Source organism: Telopea speciosissima, chromosome 8 (assembly GCF_018873765.1).
Source record: "Telopea speciosissima isolate NSW1024214 ecotype Mountain lineage chromosome 8, Tspe_v1, whole genome shotgun sequence".
NCBI lineage: Eukaryota > Viridiplantae > Streptophyta > Magnoliopsida > Proteales > Proteaceae > Telopea > Telopea speciosissima.
This window is the reverse complement of record NC_057923.1, coordinates 44,593,442-44,613,530: the sequence shown is the minus strand read 5'-3', so window position 1 is coordinate 44,613,530 and position 20,089 is coordinate 44,593,442. Positions and strand designations below refer to the sequence as shown.

Below are 20,089 nucleotides of genomic sequence, written 5' to 3'. Positions count from 1 at the left end.
TATAGAGGAGAGAGGATAGAAAAATAGTGGAAGGTGTGGTGATTTGGGAGAAATAGGATTTTAGAAAGATGGGAGAAAGAATGGGAAAATCCACGGATTAGAGAAGGGGGATATTAGGTGGAGGAAAGGAAAAAAAAAATTAATATATGGGAGAGGTTAAGCAAGTAGAAGGGAGTTAGGGATATGGGAGTTAGTTAGGGATTAGAAGTGGGCAGGTGAGGTGGCATAAGAGAAAAGAAGGAAGAAATTAGTGGAGGGAATAGGAAAGAAGAGAGAAACATGAGAGAGAGAAGAGATTTGAGATAGATAGAGTGTGGCCGATTGGGAGATGGAGAGAAGAGAGAGGGGAGCAAGGCTGGCATGTGGAGGAGAGCTCTCCTTCTTGGTAGCTTGATAGAAAAGAGGAAAGAAAATAAAATAAAATAAAAATCCAACCAATCCCTAACAAACTGGAGTCCTAACTAATTAGAAGATTACAAATAATCCAATCTTCAGCCAATCTTCCTTGTATTAGGAGCTATCAAAACCGAAACCAATTCCTCCTCTTGAAGAGAAAATCGTTGGAGACAGAGATGGGTTGTTGTGAGAAAAAAATAGGAAAGTCCACCTCATCAGATTTCATTGGACTTAGCTTGATCTTCATCCCATGATTCAGCCCTCGATTCTCCATCTAGAAAATCCACAAATCTTCTCAATTTGTTGACAAGTATACCCCTTGTGAAAAACGCAGACTATGGAATGTGGCCCAGTAAATTTCGGTTCTTCCTATTTGGCTCTTCATGGGCCATAGTCCAACCCATATAAGTGTGTCTAAATTAAAACTTGGATGTGGACTTGGCTTGAGCTGACTTGGCTTGCTTTGCATTTCAGCTCCTTAACATCGTTTGGGCTTCTCTTTCAAGAATGGACCAAAAGCCTGAAAACACAGAAAAACACCTCGAGTAGCTCCATTCCAAGTATAAAAATGCAAGATTTATATGCCTAAATTCACACATAAATGTGCTCATCAGATCCCCCCATACTTGAACTTTGCTAGTCCTTGAGCAAACAAAACAGAAAACTAAACTAAAGAAAACAAAGAAAAACCTAACTCACTCTCGTAGGAATCACGATTGAACTTAGCATGTGCAAGAAGCCTTTAAACCCCTAGTGGATGAGTTGTGTCTCGTGAGTGTTTGTAATGAATATAAACACAAAATTCAATTGTAAATCCATACTATGGCCAAGATAAAGAATGCAGCCCCAAAATAAAAACAACTTACTTTGAGATTTTCTAGATATTCCCCCACACTTGAACTTTATTATCCCACTCTGAGTTGGAGAACTGTCACACATCTAAATTAAGCTGGTTTTCTGATCAGCAAACCTATGGACATGTTCTGTGATAACCAAACAGCTATTTTATAAAAATTGCTAGTAATTTAGTTTTTCATGAGAGGACTAAGCAATATGTAGTGGAATGTCATTTTGTTTGGGATGCAATGTTGAAGAAGTTGATTTCTACTCCGTTTGTTAGCTCTAATAATTAAATTGGAGACTTGTTTACCAAAGCCTTATTTCCAAATGTGTTTCTCCAAGAGTGTTCCAAGCTAGGCATGGCCGCATGGGTGATATCTATGCTCTAGCTTAAGGGGGAGTGTTAGGTTGTATTAGTGTCTGTTTATGGGTTTATGTGTGTTGGTTCCATAAAGGTGTTATGGTGTATTTTTTTAAAAAAAACGGGTGTACCTAGTGCATGAGGCTCCCGCCACTGCGGGGTTTGGTGAGGATCATAATGTACGCAGCCTTACCCTTGCTTCATAGAGAGGCTGTTTCCCAACTCGAACCCGCAACCACTAGGTTACAATGGAGCAACCTTACCGTGGCGCCGAGATCCGCCCTCTATAAATTCTTAATTTGTTATTTTACTCTTTACTTAAGTTGGTCCTAGTTGTGGACCCAGTCTTTGTAATTTGCTTTGATGATTAATATAAATAGACCCCCCACCCCCATGGTTTGATTATTCTGCTCACTACTCAAATCGTGGGTTGTATTCTCTTGTGTTCTCTCATCTTCTCTTCTCTTCTCTTTTCTTCTCTATTGCTTATGTCCAAGTACTGATTCAGGTTATTTTATTGTTACAAAAGGTAACTAAATGCTCCTCTCTCTTTTCAAAGTATGTGTTTACAATGGATATATCATAAGTCACAGTGAAATCTAAAATTGAAGTCCCCTCCTCGTTCCTCTCTCCAAAACCATTTCCTCCATGTACACCTTCATAGCCTTTACGATATCTCCAAACATGTCCATTCAGATCACCTTATAATAATCTTTTCTCTTTGATTAAAATTTTGCTCTAATCTATTCATGTGTTCCCAAAATTGTAACTTCCTACTTTCATCCAATCCTTCTTGGGGTGCGTGAGCGTTAATTATATTGACAACCTCCTCCAACACAAGTTTGATGGATATAATCCTATTACCAAATCTTTTAACATCCACCACATCATTGTTTAAATCTTTTTCCACTGCTACTCTACTTCTATTATTTTTATCCCATGTATACCAAAGTTTAAAGTCATCCAACTCCTTAGCTTTTTTACCCTTCCATCTAGTCACTACACCCGGATCAATGTGTAGCACATTGCTTACGGGGGACGCCCTAGCATAAGGTCAAAGATATAAGGTTCTAGACTCCATGTAGAAAACCTGATGCACAAACCCTCCTCCTCTGTCTGAGCTTGGGACCGGCAGTAAAACACTGGCGAAGTTAAATTAGACCATTTTTTCTATATGAAATTATTTAATCTCTTTTGAATACATTCCCCTGTTTCTTTCTTTCTTTCTCTCTTTCTTTTGTGTCTTTTATATATCACTTGGTCCTTTTCTCTTGTTTTTTTCAAGGGGGGAGGGGGTGAAGGGGAATCAACTTTAGGTCTAAGTTTCCCAATGACAGTTTACAAGGCAGTATCGCTTACAGTTTCTGAATACTTGAAACTTCCCAAGGTTCTAAAGGCTTTAAAACATACAAGTGAAGACAATTGCACCGGTATCATTTTTTAAGCTACATAAGTCATAACATATAAACTTGACTAGTAAGTATGTTTATTATTATTATTATTATTTTTTTTTTTTGGGGGGGGGGGGGTTAACCAACAAATCACCTCTCATTGGGAGGGGAACTACAGATGAATTAATTTATAATCTATGCTGTATATATTGAATTATCACCTGATGAATCTCACAGATTCCACTTAATCATGTGCCCAAAATCAAGTCATTAATGTAATTTTGGCCACACAACTGACTAATTGTTGGGTGTTCATTGGTATTTGACTTGATAATCTGAAAGAATGTGATTGATCATTAGCATTTCCTGTTGTGCTCTTGCCTGGGATCTCATAATCAGTTTCGATCACTTGATGAACCCTGGCCTTGATGTGCCTGATTTGTGTGGGAGGAGCCTGGCTCAGCTACTCCAGGTGGTGATGTATTTGTCATTCATCCATAGCCCAGTGTTTGGCACATTAGAAATAGATACCGTTGTCAGGTGCACTGCATCTGCTGGTATCCCTTTTACTTTTCATGGCTGGATTATAGACGAGGAAAAATGCCAGACCACTTTGCTAGCTGATGTAATCTTGTATGGAATAGATAGAGCAAACTGTGTATTCCACATTCAACTATCGTCTGTCTCTAATTAGGTTCTCTGGATCCATGTTCTTGTTTCTGGCTTACTCTTCTGGCAGGTAAAGAGCTTTCTGAAGAGGTTGAGAGGCTTCGCAACCTGCAAAGAGAGGGACTCTGTTGCAGTGCAAAGGTTGCATGCAATGGAAGTAAACAGTTGAAATCTCCTTCTGAAGGCAATCTGGTCAGTTCAAGAGATTTACCCAGTAACTCAGCCATTAAGACTTCGCAACAGAATGCTAGAACTGTTGAGGCTCAGAGAGAAGATACCAGAGACGTCTCATATTCTTGTGTTCAAGTTCTGTATGAAGTGGTAAGCGAAGCAGAAAGACTTCCATATGAAATTTGTGGCTTATAACTTATGCTTGTTTATAGTCAAAGCTTAATATTTCTACTTTCTACTTTATCCCTTGGAGTGTAATTTTCCAGCCAGAATGCTGTAGAAGAAACAGTAGCAATTCAGGTAAGAATCTTTGAAATAGCTTCTATTCTAGTTGGGCACCGCGGCCCATGTTTCACCTTAATTGTTTGATTTCATTTTCAGGAGGAGAACAGGTTGAACCTGCCAGTTGCCTTTTTCAATCACTTGTGGAGTGCCTAGTAGGCATGAAGTTCTCAGCAGTTAATCAGAAAGAAGGATTATGTGTTTCAGCACTTCATCAAACTAGTGGTAATTCTCCACCCCAAATGATGGGTTGCATTTGTATGCTAGTTTACCAAAATGCTAGTTAAATAATATGAAGGTTTTAAGTATCATTTCATATCAGCCGGTACTAACCGATACGTATCATATCTTCAAGGCACCGATACGATAAGGTACCGATAAGTACCTAAAAAATTTGGTATTAGTACATGTAAGAAATATCATCTTGTATATATAATCAATTGAATGCAGTTGTCTTGATGTAATTCATTCTCCTTTTTATACATTGATATATTTTACATATTACTTATTGTAGTGTCTTATGCTTCAAAACTGTATTTTGCATATATCCTAAGCATTTCCATATGTTTTTTGACCATTTCCATATGTATCTAGTGTATCTTGCATCTCTCCAATACGATACATCTCTTTAAATTACCCTTCTGATACGATACCCAATAACGATACTTTAAACCTAATTAATATCGTAATTCCATGTTTAAGTTTCTAGGCTGAATTATCATTTTAACTAAATAATTCTTAACAAACATAAATACATATTCCAGACAGCTCTCAGAATAATCGTCAAGTTTTTGGTTGAGCAAAATATATGAAGAAGTTTTCTACTCTTCTATGTCTTGAGGTAAGGGAACTGTAGGGATTTTTGAATAGTTGTCAAGGTGTCGCCTAGGCATCTAGGCTCTTTCTTGGGTCGAAGGTGACAGCACCCCTTGTTGACACTTCACGAGTGTACATTGATTTATTTTTATTTTTTTTCTTTCATGAATATGCTTATAGCATATCCTATGCTTTGTTTATTATATGTTGGTTTTCTCATATTAGGTCATTACTAGTATAATTATATCATATTGCATTGATATAGCCTCTATATTGCATATATGTTATTAAGGCGTCCTGGCGGTTTTGAAGGGTCAAGGCGTTTAGGCGCCTTAGTGGAAAGGCGTTATTTCATTTTTTTATTATATTTTTTGCATTTTATTCTATTTTCTATATTTTTATTGGTTTTGTGTATATGATTTTCTTACACTGCGATACACCGAATCATTTAAAAACAAAACAAAATTAAAATATGTAGAGTTTTTTTCCTAATTCTTGTATTTTCATAGGCTTGTATACATTATTTCTGTATATTGTGTTACATTGAATCACCTAAGCCAAACAAAAACCAAAAAAAAAAAACGAAAGTCTTCATTCTCACCGTCTCACCCATAACCAAAAGAGAAAGAAAGAAAACCTGCGAAAGAGAAAAGGAGAAAAAGAAGCAGCGGCGAGGGCGATTGTCGCGACTCCCTCAGACCTCACTCCTCAGTCCCTCTCAGTCCCCATCCTCGACCGGCGTCCGGCGAGGCGACGACATGTCCAGCCTTGTAAGTATTGTGCTTTTTTTTTTTTCTTTTTCCTTAAAATATCTGAACCTCTTCTAACCTCTTCACTCTCCCCTCTCCACCGACATCTCCATCTCTAGCCTCAACCTCCACCGGCGTCCGGCGACATCTCCAGCCTTGAAGGTAAGTATTGTGCTTTATTTTTTTCTTTTTCCTTCTTAACCTCTATCTTCTAAAGTCTAAACCCTTTCTCTAACCATCTCCAGCCTCCACCCCCACCGGCGACATCTCCAGTACCCTGTCTCCAGTCTCCACCCGCACCGGTGACATCTCCAGCTTCCGCGGGAAGTGTTGTGCCTTTTTTTTTCCTTCTTCTAAAGTCTCCCTTTTCTTCTAACCTTCTCTGTGTTTCTTCCTTTTGCAGCGGTGACCTTTTACATCTTCCGGCACCGCTGCTTCCTTTACTCCGGCATTCCGGCCAGCAGCAAGTGTCCTTTTTTTTCGGTTTCAGTTCTTCACTTCTTCCAGCCAGCAGCACTTCTTCACTTCTTCAGGCCACTGGCCGATTGCTTTGGCAGCTGCATTTTTTCCTTTTATTCTTCTAGCTTCTTCCTCTTCTTTGTTCCGTGTCTGACCGTCTTCTATTTTTTTTTATTTTTCTTATTCTCGTATACCTTATTCTTCTATGGCTGGCTTCTACTAGTGGTGGCCGATGGCTTTGGCTGCTGCCGGAGTGGCTGTTGCTGTAATTTCTGTGATTCAATGTAAATTGTGCATTCCTTAGTATAATTTATGAAATGCATCTGTTATTGTAAGTTATGCAATCTGTGGTTATGTAACTATTTATTCTGTGATTATGTGAGTTTATAATTCTAACATCATGTGAGTGAGTAATAATGTGATTCATTGATTTTGTAATTGTGATTCACTGATTTTGTAATTCTATGATTATGCTATTTTGCAATTCCTTGACTATATACTTCAATTCTTTCATATTTATTTAGTATATAAGTAGAATTATATAAAAATTAATATGCTAATTGTGCCTAATAAAATGGTTATATAAAAAAAGAGCACGAAAACACCTTGTTCGCCAAGGCGACGCCTTGCGGCCGCCCTATCGCCAAGGCACTTAGGAAGGCCCTCAAACGCCATGGTCGCCTTGCCGCCTTGATAACTGTGATTAAGTATATTATATAAAATTATCATTGTCATATTACATATAGTCATATACTGAACATAGGGCACCTAGGCGGGTGCCTTTGTCGCCTAGGTGCCCCTCCAGGCTCCAATGCCTTGGGTTGCCTATCCACTGTGACAACTATGGATTTTTGGGACTTAAAGAGGCTAGATCAAAACCGTTGAAAATCAAGTACTGTAGCTATGCCTTACCTACCTACCTCCATATTTTAACACTGCTATTAGTAGGTTAGTTTATAGAAAGGTGTCATGAATCATTAATGACTAGTGATGCTGTAGTTCAAAAGGACAAGAAGGCCAGCGGCAAACCAGGCCATCAAACTGAACCAAGAATGGATTAATAAGTTTAATTTAAGTGCCCAACGGGTTGTATGGGCCACAGGCTTAATTTTTTTGGATTTACTATTGTAATGGTTCTGTAAGTCTAAATATTAGGGATTTAAGTCTTATGTGGGATTAAGTAGTTAGTTTCTATTTTTGTAATGTTCTAGCATAGCTTTTATTTTGCTTATTTCAATTAAGTTATAAATAAAAAGTAGGGGATCATACCTACTACCATTGATTTAAGAATGATTTTGCCTTAGCTTTTGAGTTCTGTGAGAGATGAAACATGGTTTTGTGGAATTCAAAACTGCTCTACTGTGGGATGCAGTAGGGAAACCTAGGCGGGATGCCAAGGCCGGAGTTGGTGGGATTCCTTCTCCACAGTTAAGTGAGAGGCCTAAACTTCCACTTCTTCTCTTCTCTTTCTTCATTTGTTTATTACAGTCTAGTTAATATTCTTTCACTGATATCTCTTTTGAGTTCTGTGCATAGTACTAAATCTCGTTTCTTTTCGGTGTTTTGGTCTGACCGAAATTTTGATGAAATTTCGTCAAAATATGGTATTTTTTCTGTGGGTGTTAAATGCCAAAAATGACTGACATTTCCGAAATTTCCGAAACGAGATGACCGAAATTACCGAGATTTCTGAAACAAGATGACCGAAATTTCTGAAATATTCAAAATATTGCATTTTTCAATTCGATATTACATTTTGTTTCGACTCGACTGAGACACTCGAAATACTTGAAATCTCGACCGACACGAAATGAGTTTTAGTACTACGGTTTTGTGGGGGGTGGTCAGGTAGGAAGAACTCTAAAACCCTCCTGGATAGGATCCCAAGTCAAAACCCCACTCATGAAAATCCGAAATTTCTAGCCAATGGATTGGTCTGAAATTTGGATCAGACTTCAATCTCAGTAGTTTAATTCAAGCTCTTAAGTATTGTAGAAATCAGATGGTTGAATCAAAACTAGTTTTGAAAATAATAAGACTGAAATAGGAATTGCGGGAAAACTGGAGATTTTTAAGTAGTTAACAAATAACATATCAGAAACACCCCAAACCCACGTCGAGCTGACCCCCTGGGATGCCCTTGAAATCCACAAAATTTGGGGCTGATTTGATGTCTAGAACTCCCTGCGGTTATGAAAGATGATAGGCTGAAAACAGTAAAAAAACAGAGGAGCTGCAAGGTAGTTAATGGGGGATCTAAGAGATTTAAATAATTGAAATAATATACACTATGTATTCCCAGATCGCTAAACATAAACAGAACTGAACAGAGAACTCAAATCAGATCAGAGTAGCTTATTGATTGAAGATCACAACCCACCTGGAAGTCCAGAAAACAGAGCAATAAACAACAAGAATAAAATCAGGTTTCCCACCCTTCGAATCAGAACAAAATCCCTTTGTTTGGGGTCAGTTTCTCACCATTGAATCTCTCAGAATTTGCAAAACAAGCAAACTTAATGTAGTCCTAGATTGGTAGGGGACCAACTAGGAGCCAGTAAACTAGGATCTGATATGAACTGGTAGTCCGAATAGGGCAAAATATGATTTTTAGTCAAAATTAGGATTAGGGTTTGAGGTGTTGGTTATGCTAGACAGGTGTTGGGGAGTCTATCAGTGAAGGTCCTGAGATGTTTTGATGGGCAGAAGTGTGTAAACTTGAATGGGCAGCAAGTTAGGGTTAGGGTTTCAGGTTTTGGAAAAGAGGAAAAGATGGATTTCTAAGGTTTGGCTGAGCAGAAGTTAACCAAACTTGAATGGTTTTCTTAGGAGGGTATGAGGAATAATAGTTAGATTTGTAGACTGTTCTGACGGTTGGTTTGTGCTGGGCAGAAATTAGGGTTTTGGGTTTTGATTTGAGAAGGTAGGATGTTAGGGTTTTAATGGGAGATGGTGGCTGGGCTTAGGATCGAGTTCAAGAGGGGCAGAGAGGATAATTCGGCTCTGGTTTGGTAGGTTTTTTGATGGGTGGATTGGTCTGTGCAGGTTTTAGGATTTTGGGAAAACTTAAAAACAAAGGGGGAATGCTAAGGTTTGGGGCTGTAGAGGATTAGAAGAAGAAATTGGGGAATGGGGAATGTTTCAGACTTACTTGTAAGGGCTGAAAGTTATTGGCAGCAGCTTTTTGTTGAAGTAGCTTGAATAAAAATTGAATCTTTGAACTTGAAGGAGAGCTTCAAAAAAACCACCCGGGCTTCACACTGCAAGGTGTCGATTGGATCAAACACCAATCCCACCAACGAACCACCCCGGCTTCATACCACAAGGTGTCGATTGGATCACACACCAATCTCACCAGCCTTGATCAAACACAAGACGAAAATCTTCAATGGAGAAGAAGAGCAGCAAAAACTTTTCATTAATATCAAAATCCTTGTTTAATACTTGCCCCCCTTACAACCTTATATAAAAAACTCAAAAATAAACTCCTACACTAAAAAGAAAGGCCTAACCCGATCCTTAACCTATTAGGTAACTTAAACTAACTAGGAAAGTGAAATAATAAAAGGAATAGACTCAAAACATGGCTAGACTTATAGAGTCTTAATCCAGCCCAACTTAAATAACAATTAAATAGTCACATGACCAGTTAACCAAGTCACGTGATCACTTAAGTGATCACATGACCTCTAACCAAAGAAAAAGAAATCTATTAATTAATCCAATATGTAACCTTAGTACCCATATTTTTGGCCCATAAAAGTGGCCTATTACATAAAAAAATAAAAAAAAAAACCATGGGATCAAAGGCCCAACATGTATATAACCCAACCCTAGACTTATTCCTAATAAAAGAAACCCAGTTTGGTGATAAATCTGCATCAAAACTTCAATTGTATAAATCGTGTGGAGCATCAGCTCTTACATTGCTTAAATAGAAAATAAAAACTCCAACTCCTAATCTGAATAGGAAACTTCAAATCCTAAGCAAACAAAACTATTTATTTAAATTGTTGATTACAACCATGACATGATTTTAAGAAAACATAACTAGACTAGGACTGCCAGTAAAAATAGGAAACTAAATTTCAATAGCTAAGTAATAAGCCCAGATGTCTGGAAATAACCCCCGCATGGGTTGGACTGCCTAGCCGAGTTTGGCTGTGGCTGGAGGTCTTTTCTTCTTGTGGAAATAGACCTTCAGCTGCTTCTCTGCATCAAGGGGGTCTTTTCACTAGGAGGGGGGAGAGAGGCAGACACAAGCTCGCACCCTGAAGGCATGCCCAGCCTTTACCCATATTGTATTTAGCCTTGAGGTGCGTTCACTCTGATTGCCAGGGAAAAGATGAGGCAGGAGCCAATGGCTCGTGGATTGATAATGGTGGTTGTTTTTCTATGATTATTTTGTTTTACTTTGACATGTTTATATGTTAAAAAGGGCTTGAATTTGAAGTTTTAACATCTTATGTAATATTGTATTATAAACTACATGTGCTTTTTGTTGCGCAATTTTATAGTGTTGTTTAATTTAAATTTATCATAAAAAGTTTCTTTGAAATCCCCGGAAGTAATATCCTATGCATCATAAGTTGAGGCACACAAATAACATGACGACTAAAATACTACTGTTCATGACACTGTTCATATGAACAGTATCATAGCCCATAAGACCAAAATACCCCTAGAAACTCAACACTCCCCCTCAAGGACTCGAGACAGTGTCATAACAGGAGGTGCCGGGCAACCACGTCAAAGGACTCGAGACAGGCAGCCGTTTGATCAACGGATGAAGTATTATAAATAGAGGAGGAGGGGCCTGCGGTTAGGTATTCTATTCTAGCTGCAGGCAGCCTCCCATGACTTTGACTGTCTCTTCTCTTCTATCTTCTCTTTCCTTTCTCCTTGCCTTGGTTTGGTTGCAGGATTCTGGTTTTGTAACACAGGATTTCCCAGTATTGACCATTAAAGGGATAGACAGGAAGGGAGAAGAAATGGGAATATGTGATTATCCTTGTTTCCTTCCTGTCACAACCACGTTTGGTTGAACTTGCATTATGAAGTCATACACATTCTTTATGATCACATAGATGGTAAAGTACGTGAGCTGGAAACTTGTCCTTGACTAGCTTTGTCCTCATACTTTTAATTTTCTTAAAATGATGCTGGCTTCCTACTGGTACGCTTTCAGGTTACCACTTTTGATGGTTGAATTAAAGATTATGTATTTTCATTTTCGGTATCTTCTTCTTCTTCTTCCCACCCCTCCCCTTCCAGGTACCTTTAGTCGACGGAAAGCTCCAAATTTCATTGCTTCTCATTTGAAAGTTCTGAAGTTAAATTTAGAAATTGCCTACTAGGTTGTAGTAACTCATTGACCATACTAATGCTATTAGGTCATAGGATGCTTTAGTATCCTCACAGTTTAAACTCCCTTTGAGTTTAGTTAGATTTTAATATTTTGGGAAATTTACGAAACACCCCCTGAAAATGGGCCGATACTCAGATCACCCCCTGCATTAGAGCCCTATACTCAAATTAGACCCTACCGTTAGTTAATTGATGAAGTCAGCTAGTTAAATTTTTTGAAAACCCTAAACTACCCTTGAGAAGAGTATAATTACTATTTTACCCTTAGATCTAAAAACCCAACATGTACTCTCTTTTTTTATAATTAAAAATAAGGAATCAGTCAGGGAATATTCCCTCTCCTTCCCCAAATTGCTAAACCGAATGGAGTTAGGGTTTTAACAACTACCACCGTAACGGCATAAGCTTCTTCCCCATGGACGGCATCATCTCCGATCAATAGTTGACCAGCAAAGTCGATGTGAAAAAGAGATTTATGAAAGTTTCAAAGAACTTGAAAACAGATTTTATGTGGCAAACACTTTGTTTTATAAGAGAAAAGAAAATGATGGTCGGCGGGCTGCAAACCAGGCTCAACCTGGATTTCATATCAGAAGGCACCTCTCAAAAAGATCAATTCCTTATTGTTTTCATTTCATATTAAGAAACCGAGAACGAGAAATGCTTGTATTATTTAAGCTCTGCAGTATCAACACTACAAAACCAGATTTCTTCCGGTTCTTGCATTAGCCAGATTATCTGCCTGCACCAAAGGTTATCTTTGATTGACACGGCTTCCCCTTCCCCGTCACCACCGAAACCATCAGACCTGCTGCTTCCTTGATTAAAGTCATCAAAATAAAACGTTCTAAGAGTTAGACAGTCCAATTCCCCTTCCAGTTTTTCTCTTTCACCTCCATTTGAGCTGATCCACTGGTAAAAACACAGGAAATCGAAGCAGGTTTAATGGCAGAATAACCAGACTGGAATTGATCAGTTGAAGGGAATCCGAATATGAATGGAGGAAGAAAAGCAATACTTGTAAAGGGACGTTGGAGTTCGACAACTGGGACTTGTGGAGATCGGCATTTGAGAACTGAGAGGGTTGACACCACGGCCATGTTCAGTCTGTTTTTGGTCCTCCGTCGAGGGTCGTCGTTTTTGGACCTCCTCAGGGAAACAGAGGCGGCAGCGGCGATGCTGCCTGGGCGAAGCTGAGGCAGTGGGGTATTTTAGGTTGAAGATGAAGGAAAGGGTTTTATTGTAAATTTAATTCTAATGATTTAGTACAAGGGTAAAATAGTCCTTTTACACCAATAACTAACAGTAGACTAACACTGTTAGTGTAGAGGGGGTGATCTGAGTATCGGCCCATTTTCAGGGGGTGTTTAGTAAATTTTCCTAATATTTTTAATGACATATTTAGCAGAGCTTCTCATGCCCAGATTATGCACAAGAAGCATTAGCTGAGTAATTGATCCTTCCCCATCCCTAACAAAATAATTCTACTTGATGTGCACTTTTAGCTGGAGAAGCTGGACTCTCTAGAATATAAGAAGCAGATTCTGGAGATGCTCCCCCAAACATGCACTGAGTACATTTAACTTTCTTTGGGGATATAGACTTCAACGGGATGGGTGAATATCCATTCTTCATTTAACTATGGGAATTTAGGTGGTGGTCTTAAATTATGTTCATTGAGTAATATATGGTTTTAAGACATACTTCATTTAACTCCAGGAATGTTGGTGGCGGTTTTAAATTCTGTTGATTGAATAATGTGGTTTCAAGTTGTGTCCAAATGCAAATGGCATGCTTCATATTAGGCAAATCCATACTCTTGTCATGTATGGTTTGTCAATTTTTATTCTCACCTGAGCAACCCAAGAAATATTTCTCAGCATATAGATAACTTCATTTTTATTATTTTGTGTGCGATTGTAGGCTATTCATTCAGTTTAACATGGGTAAGCAAACCAGCAGGAGAGGAAACAGAGCTGTTGTATCGCGTATTGTCATTAGGTACTTTTGAAAGGGTTGCTCCAGAATGGATGAGGGAAGTAATGTTGTTCAGCATGAACATGTGCCCCATCTTCTTCGAGCGGTTAGCTAAAGTTCTCCGGTTCCATCACTAATGCTTGATGCTTATTTTTTTGATAGATGCTTGATGCTTCTTTTCCAACACAATCTTGTAGGCTGTTTGCAACCAATGTAATATAATTTACTTCTCATGTATACAGAGGCTTGTAACAACAAAACTGTAGAGAAATTGAAAGCTATGTGCTGCACATCTGCTAATATCTAATTCTTCTCTTATTCTCAAGAGACCAGACACTTTGAACCTTTTTCTCCAGACGCACCATAATTGGTTTTTTTTTCCGGTAACTACGGGCTGATTTGGTATGGTTTTGATTTCAAGATCCTTTTTCAAACCTATTTATACCAAGCATTCTTATGGCTAGATCCAATCTCTTTGTCCCTGAGGAAAGGCAAAAAAAAATTCACGTCCTTCCTTTCGGGAAGGAAGGCATGTCGACCTATTGATTGTTGAGTTCAAACCTTTGGAAAAGCATAAAAAAAAAAGGCTCGTATGATACAACGATGCCCTTTGTCAGCCCAGAATGAAAGGGATATCTCGTAGTTCTTGTTCTATTCAGGGGAGAGAACAGGGTAATCCAATATGACCTAATGTGTCAAACAAGTCACATTATATGTCAACCCAAATTGCGTCTTCCTCTCTGGGACTACAGGAAAAAAAAAATAATCTTACATCGTATTTAGTTTACCAAAAATAATAAACAAAAGAGGTACATATTATGTTTAGTGTGTTCCAACTTTGGGCTGAGATTTCTCAACCTTAGTAGAGCAAACCCACGAGCTGAAAATGCCAGCCCAAGCCCTGGGAAAAAATTGAGTGGGCTAAGCTGTTGGCTTGGATTTTTTGGCCTTTTTTTTTTCAATAGGAAATAAAACACAATATATTAAAAGCTAAGAAAAACTCATCTACATTGTCTTGTACAGTAGATCTATTTCTAGACATGCTAGCATGATTTTTTTTTTGGTTGAAATATCCTAGCAAGATTAGCCAAGATATGAGGTAAGTTAACATACTCTCTAGTCTTCTTAATAGTAGAGACTTTCACAAAACATTTGATAAGAGACATAAAAATAAAAACAATCGTAAAGATTTCCCAAGGCTACTGATGATTTTTATGTTCCATCCACTCCATTAAAATTTATCTGTCAGTCCAAATGTCTACATGCGCAGGTCCTAGTGACTTTGCTTGTTGCAGACACTCGAGCACTCCTTTTGCTTCAGCTTCCAATGCACTCGCTGCATAACCAAAATCCATGTATGCAATAGAGGCCTTTCAATGAGTAATAATAATAATAAATGTCCATCCTGCTTCAATGGTGTCATGTTTAAACTCCTGTCACAAGTCATAGTAATATGATTAGGTTGAGTAGATTCAAGGATATCTCATAAGGACAGAGATGATTCTATGGAAGGATCTGCTTTAGGTATAGGGTCAGTTTGAAGCAGATTTTGGTCTCCTATCCACCGATAGATATTAGTAATGATTCTGAGAGGATATGGACTGCAATGAGTTACGATGCATTGATTTCTTGCACGCCAAATAAAGTAATAAGTAATAGAGAATATTGAGAGAAATATGGTTGTCTTTAATTGGAGAATCATTGAACAAAGAAGCCTGCACATAAGATCGTAAGGATGAAGTGTGGAGCCATTCAGATCTTAAACCTAATAACCCAGCTACCCAGATTCTTTTGGAAAAAGAAAAAGAGAGGAATAAATGATAGTCTGTTTCCCTCTCCTCAAATGATAGGACACTAGTATCATCAATCTGTAGAAACTAACTCAGCTTTGCCCTAGTGGTTACAACGGTTTCAACTGTAAGAAACCTAGCTGCTACCTTTGTAGATAACAAACCATTTTTTTTTTTATAAGTGACAACAAAAAATCATTATCAACATTTTCGCGTCAATGGTAACTTAACAGAAAAAAAAACTTTACAAAGACTCTAATCGATATGACCTCTGCAACCTCCCCTGCCGTCGCTTGCACCACTTCCGCCCCTGCTGTGTGCTCTCTCCGCCCCTGTGGAGTGTAAGCTCTCCACCCTAGTGGCGTGTTCTCCTTGTGAAGTCAATTTCAATCCACCAGCCATGACCTTGGGTGTCGTCGACGACGATGCCGAAGCCGCCGCTGCCACCTCCGATCCTCCACACCGCCCTTACCACCACCTCTCTCACTCCATCGCCACCTCCATCGCCCTCACCGACGTCCCCTGCCCATTTCACGTTTTCTCACCGCCACTGCCCCCTCCTCTCCTATCGCCACTACCCCCTCCCCCTCCCCCTCCCCTTTGTCTGGTCAATGTCCCCTCCACATCCCCTTTTTCCCAGTCCATGTCCCCTCGAATTTTTATCTCCTACAATTCTGACACCCTCCAATTCCCCTACAATCCCTCACATGGGAGCTGAAATGACCACTTGCCCACTGTCTGGACACACTTCCCAAGGCAGTGGGTAAGTGGTCATTTCACTCCCATGTGAGGGATTGTAGGGAATTGGAGGGTGTCAGAATTGTAGGTGATAATGATCCATGTCCCCTCCCCTTTTTTTTTTCTTTTTTCGTTTGTTGTTTTATAGGTTACGCCGGTTCTGGCGTTGGTGTCGCCATGGATATGGCCGACTCCGTTGGCTCTTCCGTCGTGCAGATCTGGTGGCCTTATCACCGTTCACTGAAGTTCCTTTCGGAGCTGTACTGTGCCAGCTTGTGTGGGCATGATGGCGCTGATCTTTTCGGCACTTATGGGGTCCTTTCTATTGGCACAAAAGTGCATGCGCTTATTGGTTGCTGTGTCGACAGCTCTTTTCATGGGGAAATGGCTTTCAGCCATCCCCTTCTCTAGATGGCTCAGTCTTTGGCATGCGAGACCGGGTCGCTTTCCGCTCTGTGGTTCTAGGTTTTGTTTACCCAAACTACCTGTTTGTCATGCAACCTATCCTTTTTTTCGTATCTCTTCATGTATCTAGTTTTTCTGTTGGCGTTGGGCACGCATGAAAGAATAGCCCTGTTATCTACCAAAAACAAACAAACAAAAAAGGATGTAATATTAGGTGGAAAAAGAGATGTAATCAGAGATATTCCATAATTTACCAACTAAAACTCACTTACCTTCTCAACCAAAGGAACAGGATTCATAACATCACATAAAAAGATATGGGGACATCTTGGGATCCAAGGCTCCATCCAAAAATTGATGGATGATTCACCCCCGACCTTCTAGCAGAACAACTTTCTCAACTTAGGAATGATATGGGTAAATAATAGACCATAGTCTCCATACCCATGAACCTCTTTTAGGTTTGAAATCATGAGACAAGATGCTAGATCTTGAAAAATATTTGGCTTTAAACACTCTATACCATAAAGAGTCAGGATTAGTCAAAAGTTTCCCACCAAGACATAGGAGGATGGCTTCATGGCTTCATTATGAATAGAGCTAAACCTTTGCCCCAAACCTCCATCAATTTTTTGGCTTGCATATACTCTTCTATGAAATTAGAGATAGGTTTTTGCATTTATTAGAAGTACCTCTCTAAAGTGAATATTCAATGAATCCAATTTGGAGGAAATACGTTTAGGAAAGAAAAAGCAAAACATTAGATAAGTGGAAATAGAACTTAAAACAGATTTGATCAATATTAACCGACTTGCTTGGGAGAGGAGATGAGCTTTCCAATTGGCTAATTTCCCTTGGACTCTATATACCACATTCGATAAAGTATTAGTTTTATTCCTGACAGAAAGGAAGAGAGAACCTAAGTAAATGGATGGCATAGACATCTCTTGTTAGCATCCCCTTGTTTGACTGTCTTTGGATGTCACTAAAGCACAGTGATGCATTATTTTGCTTTCTGTTTGTTTCTTTCCCCCCGACTCCAGAAGGCAAAATATATCCTAACCAATCTTTAACAGAGGAAAGATTGTATATTAATGGATTACTTCAATGAATGCACCTGCTAGGTCATAGCCCATTTAAGAGATTCACAAATAAATAATTTTCCAATCATAACCGTCCACATCGTGACGGATTCAACTCCTTTTCTTGGAGGGCATCGCTTAATGAGTGCCCAATGAAGCATCCAAAGGGTGGGTTGTGTCACATACATTGGGCACAGCCCAGCCTTTCGAGAATCTTTATCTCCTCCGGTTCCCTACCCGGCCCAGTTCCTCAATTTCTCTAACATGGGGGGTTGGAATGACCACCCTACCCCTGCCCAAACATTCTCCTCGGGTGGGGTCTGCCACCCCCTATTAAAGGAACTGGGGAACTCCTATGGGGAACTGAGCCAGGAAGTGAACTGGGGAACTGTGCCTCATTGGGCGTTCGTTGGGCACTCATCGGACACTCATGGGGCGATGCCCTCCAAGTCGAGGAGCCCAATCCCATGGTGACATGCTAAAAAATGTGGGCCCTTGGTCTTCATAATTATAGTTTTCTTTCAATCAGATTTACCTGTTCTGCTATCAATCTTGGAGCTGTACTTTGATCCCAACCACTTGAGGGATCGCGTACGGCGTATCTCTCTGTGCGTTTGTCTGTATAGCTAGCAGAGAAAACAAAGAAAGGGGAAAGCGGAAAAACAAAAGTGAACTAGCCGTTGTGATGAAAACGATCAATGCCGTCCAGGTTAAACGTTTAAAAAACTAATTTCAAATTTTCCAGGGGCTAAACTGTCACTTTATTTTGTGGGGATTGTTTTAAAGCGAAACCGAACTCTCCTCGTCTATTCTCATTTCACTCGCTCTCTTGATTGTCTCGCTCTCTTGATTGTCTCGCTCTTGACTCTCTGAAGAAGAAGTAGTTCCATCTTGGGCTTCTTCTTCTTTCTTTGATTCTCTGAATTCTGAATCTCTCCTCTCTCCCTGTCTTTTCGATCTCTGCTTTCCATAAGCTTCTTCTCTTCTCTCTCACCCTAAAATTCAAAAATGGCAACCGTGAACAGGCGCTCGGAGACTCAGGGTTACCAAGGCAACACACCTGTGACCACTACTACCATGCCGACCTCAAAGCAGCCTGCCCCTGTGGCCAAGAGCGTCGACAGCCAATCTGTTCTGAAAAGGTATAAATTTTCTTTGGTTTCTTGCGATTGGCTCTTTTGAATTTCTTATCTTGCCCAACTCTCTCTCTCCCTCCCCTTCGGCCTTCCTCATCTGCCATTTTGAGATTGTCTTTGACGTTCTTCGCTGGATCTTACCCAACAAGAGAGAGCCTGTCTTTTGAATTGACCTACACTTGGGATTTTCTTTAGAATTCTCGATCTCTGTTTGAATTATTAAAACCCTATCGAGCTTTTATTGTTTTTCGATTGAGAGGGAGTTTTTTTTCTGTTGAACTAAGTGTTGTTCTGTCTTCTTCTTTTTTTTTCTTTTTTTGCATTTATTTTTCAATTTTATCTTTTTTAATCTGATGTTTATTTGTTTCTTCTCCTGTTTCTGATTTATCCGAGCAGGCTACAGTCGGAACTGATGGCTCTAATGGTAAGAAACCATCTGATTGCTTGTTTTTTGCATTAAAAAAATTATCTGTAGTTTACCTTCATTGTCATTTTCTTTAATGAATGTTCAGATGAGTGGAGATCCTGGTATATCTGCTTTTCCTGAGGAAGATAACATGTTCTGCTGGAAGGGTACAATCTGTGGAAGCAAAGATACAGTGTTTGAAGGGACAGAGTACAAGCTTTCTCTCTCTTTTCCAACTGATTACCCTTTCAAATCTCCCAAGGTCAAATTTGAAACAAGCTGCTTCCATCCAAATGTAGATGTTTATGGAAATATTTGCTTGGACATCCTTCAGGTAGATATACCACTCTTTCTTGATTACTGTCTTATTGGTTCTAATTATAGATTTAGTGGTTACTTAGAAGTTTCAGTTTATTAACTCCCATGATTTAGTTTTGGTTTTGGCCATTCCTTCATAGTGATTCTAATTTTTGTGTAAAACAAAATATATTGTTCTGAAATAACAGGATAAATGGTCATCAGCATATGATGTGAGAACCATATTACTCTCCATCCAGAGTCTGCTTGGAGGTAACTTATGCATTTTTGTTTCTTCCCTTTTTGTGTTAGTTTGATATTGTTTACTTTTTGAACTTTAGAAGACATTTAAAGTAAAAATGAATGTATGATAATTGATGTTGGGTTTGTTTTGTGGGTTCAGAACCCAACATAAGCTCACCTCTCAATACTCAAGCAGCAGCACTATGGAGCAATCAAGAAGGTTTGTATCAACACCAGAGCATTTACAGTATTTAAGAAGGATTTTGATTTAAATTTTTCTGACTATCTTTCTCTTAATCTTCGGCCCTTTGCAGAGTACAGGAAAATAGTGGAGAAGTTATACAAAGCTGCTACTTAGTCTCAATCTTCAGCAAGTTGATGGCATACCATTCTTAAAAGGGGGAAGATGAAAATGAATCCCTATTTTAAGACTTTTACTGTTTTCATTATTTTTTTCTCTTTGTTAATAATAAATCTTTGTACTCTCTTACTATATTTGGTATTGGAAATAGAT

At 39.1% G+C, this 20,089-nt stretch overlaps 2 protein-coding genes and 1 long non-coding RNA gene across 3 annotated transcripts in view; 2 read left to right on the top strand and 1 right to left on the bottom strand.

Annotated features, from left to right (window-relative positions):
- Positions 1-13,833, top strand: part of LOC122638268 — a 38,477-nt gene extending 24,644 nt beyond the window's left edge. Inside the window, exons 6-10 of the mRNA XM_043831150.1 lie at positions 3,728-3,978; positions 4,095-4,128; positions 4,210-4,335; positions 13,425-13,612; positions 13,646-13,833. Of these exons, the coding sequence (XP_043687085.1) occupies positions 3,728-3,978; positions 4,095-4,128; positions 4,210-4,335; positions 13,425-13,612; positions 13,646-13,648 (602 nt within the window). The 3' untranslated portion in view covers positions 13,649-13,833. The remainder of the gene's footprint in view (positions 1-3,727; positions 3,979-4,094; positions 4,129-4,209; positions 4,336-13,424; positions 13,613-13,645) is intronic.
- Positions 1,744-18,370, bottom strand: LOC122638270. Its single transcript, XR_006329393.1, has 3 exons — positions 18,360-18,370; positions 16,890-16,895; positions 1,744-1,890 (listed from the first exon to the last, which is right to left on the bottom strand). It is a non-coding gene; the product is annotated as an uncharacterized LOC122638270 (long non-coding RNA).
- Positions 18,371-18,373: 3 nt separating this feature from the next.
- Positions 18,374-19,967, top strand: LOC122638269 (ubiquitin-conjugating enzyme E2 20-like). The gene is made up of 6 exons (XM_043831151.1): positions 18,374-18,635; positions 19,026-19,053; positions 19,142-19,369; positions 19,542-19,605; positions 19,736-19,795; positions 19,890-19,967. Exons 1-6 carry the CDS (start codon positions 18,502-18,504, stop codon positions 19,931-19,933), a joined length of 558 nt encoding a protein of 185 aa, XP_043687086.1. The 5' UTR covers positions 18,374-18,501; the 3' UTR covers positions 19,934-19,967.
- Positions 19,968-20,089: the final 122 nt, after the last annotated feature.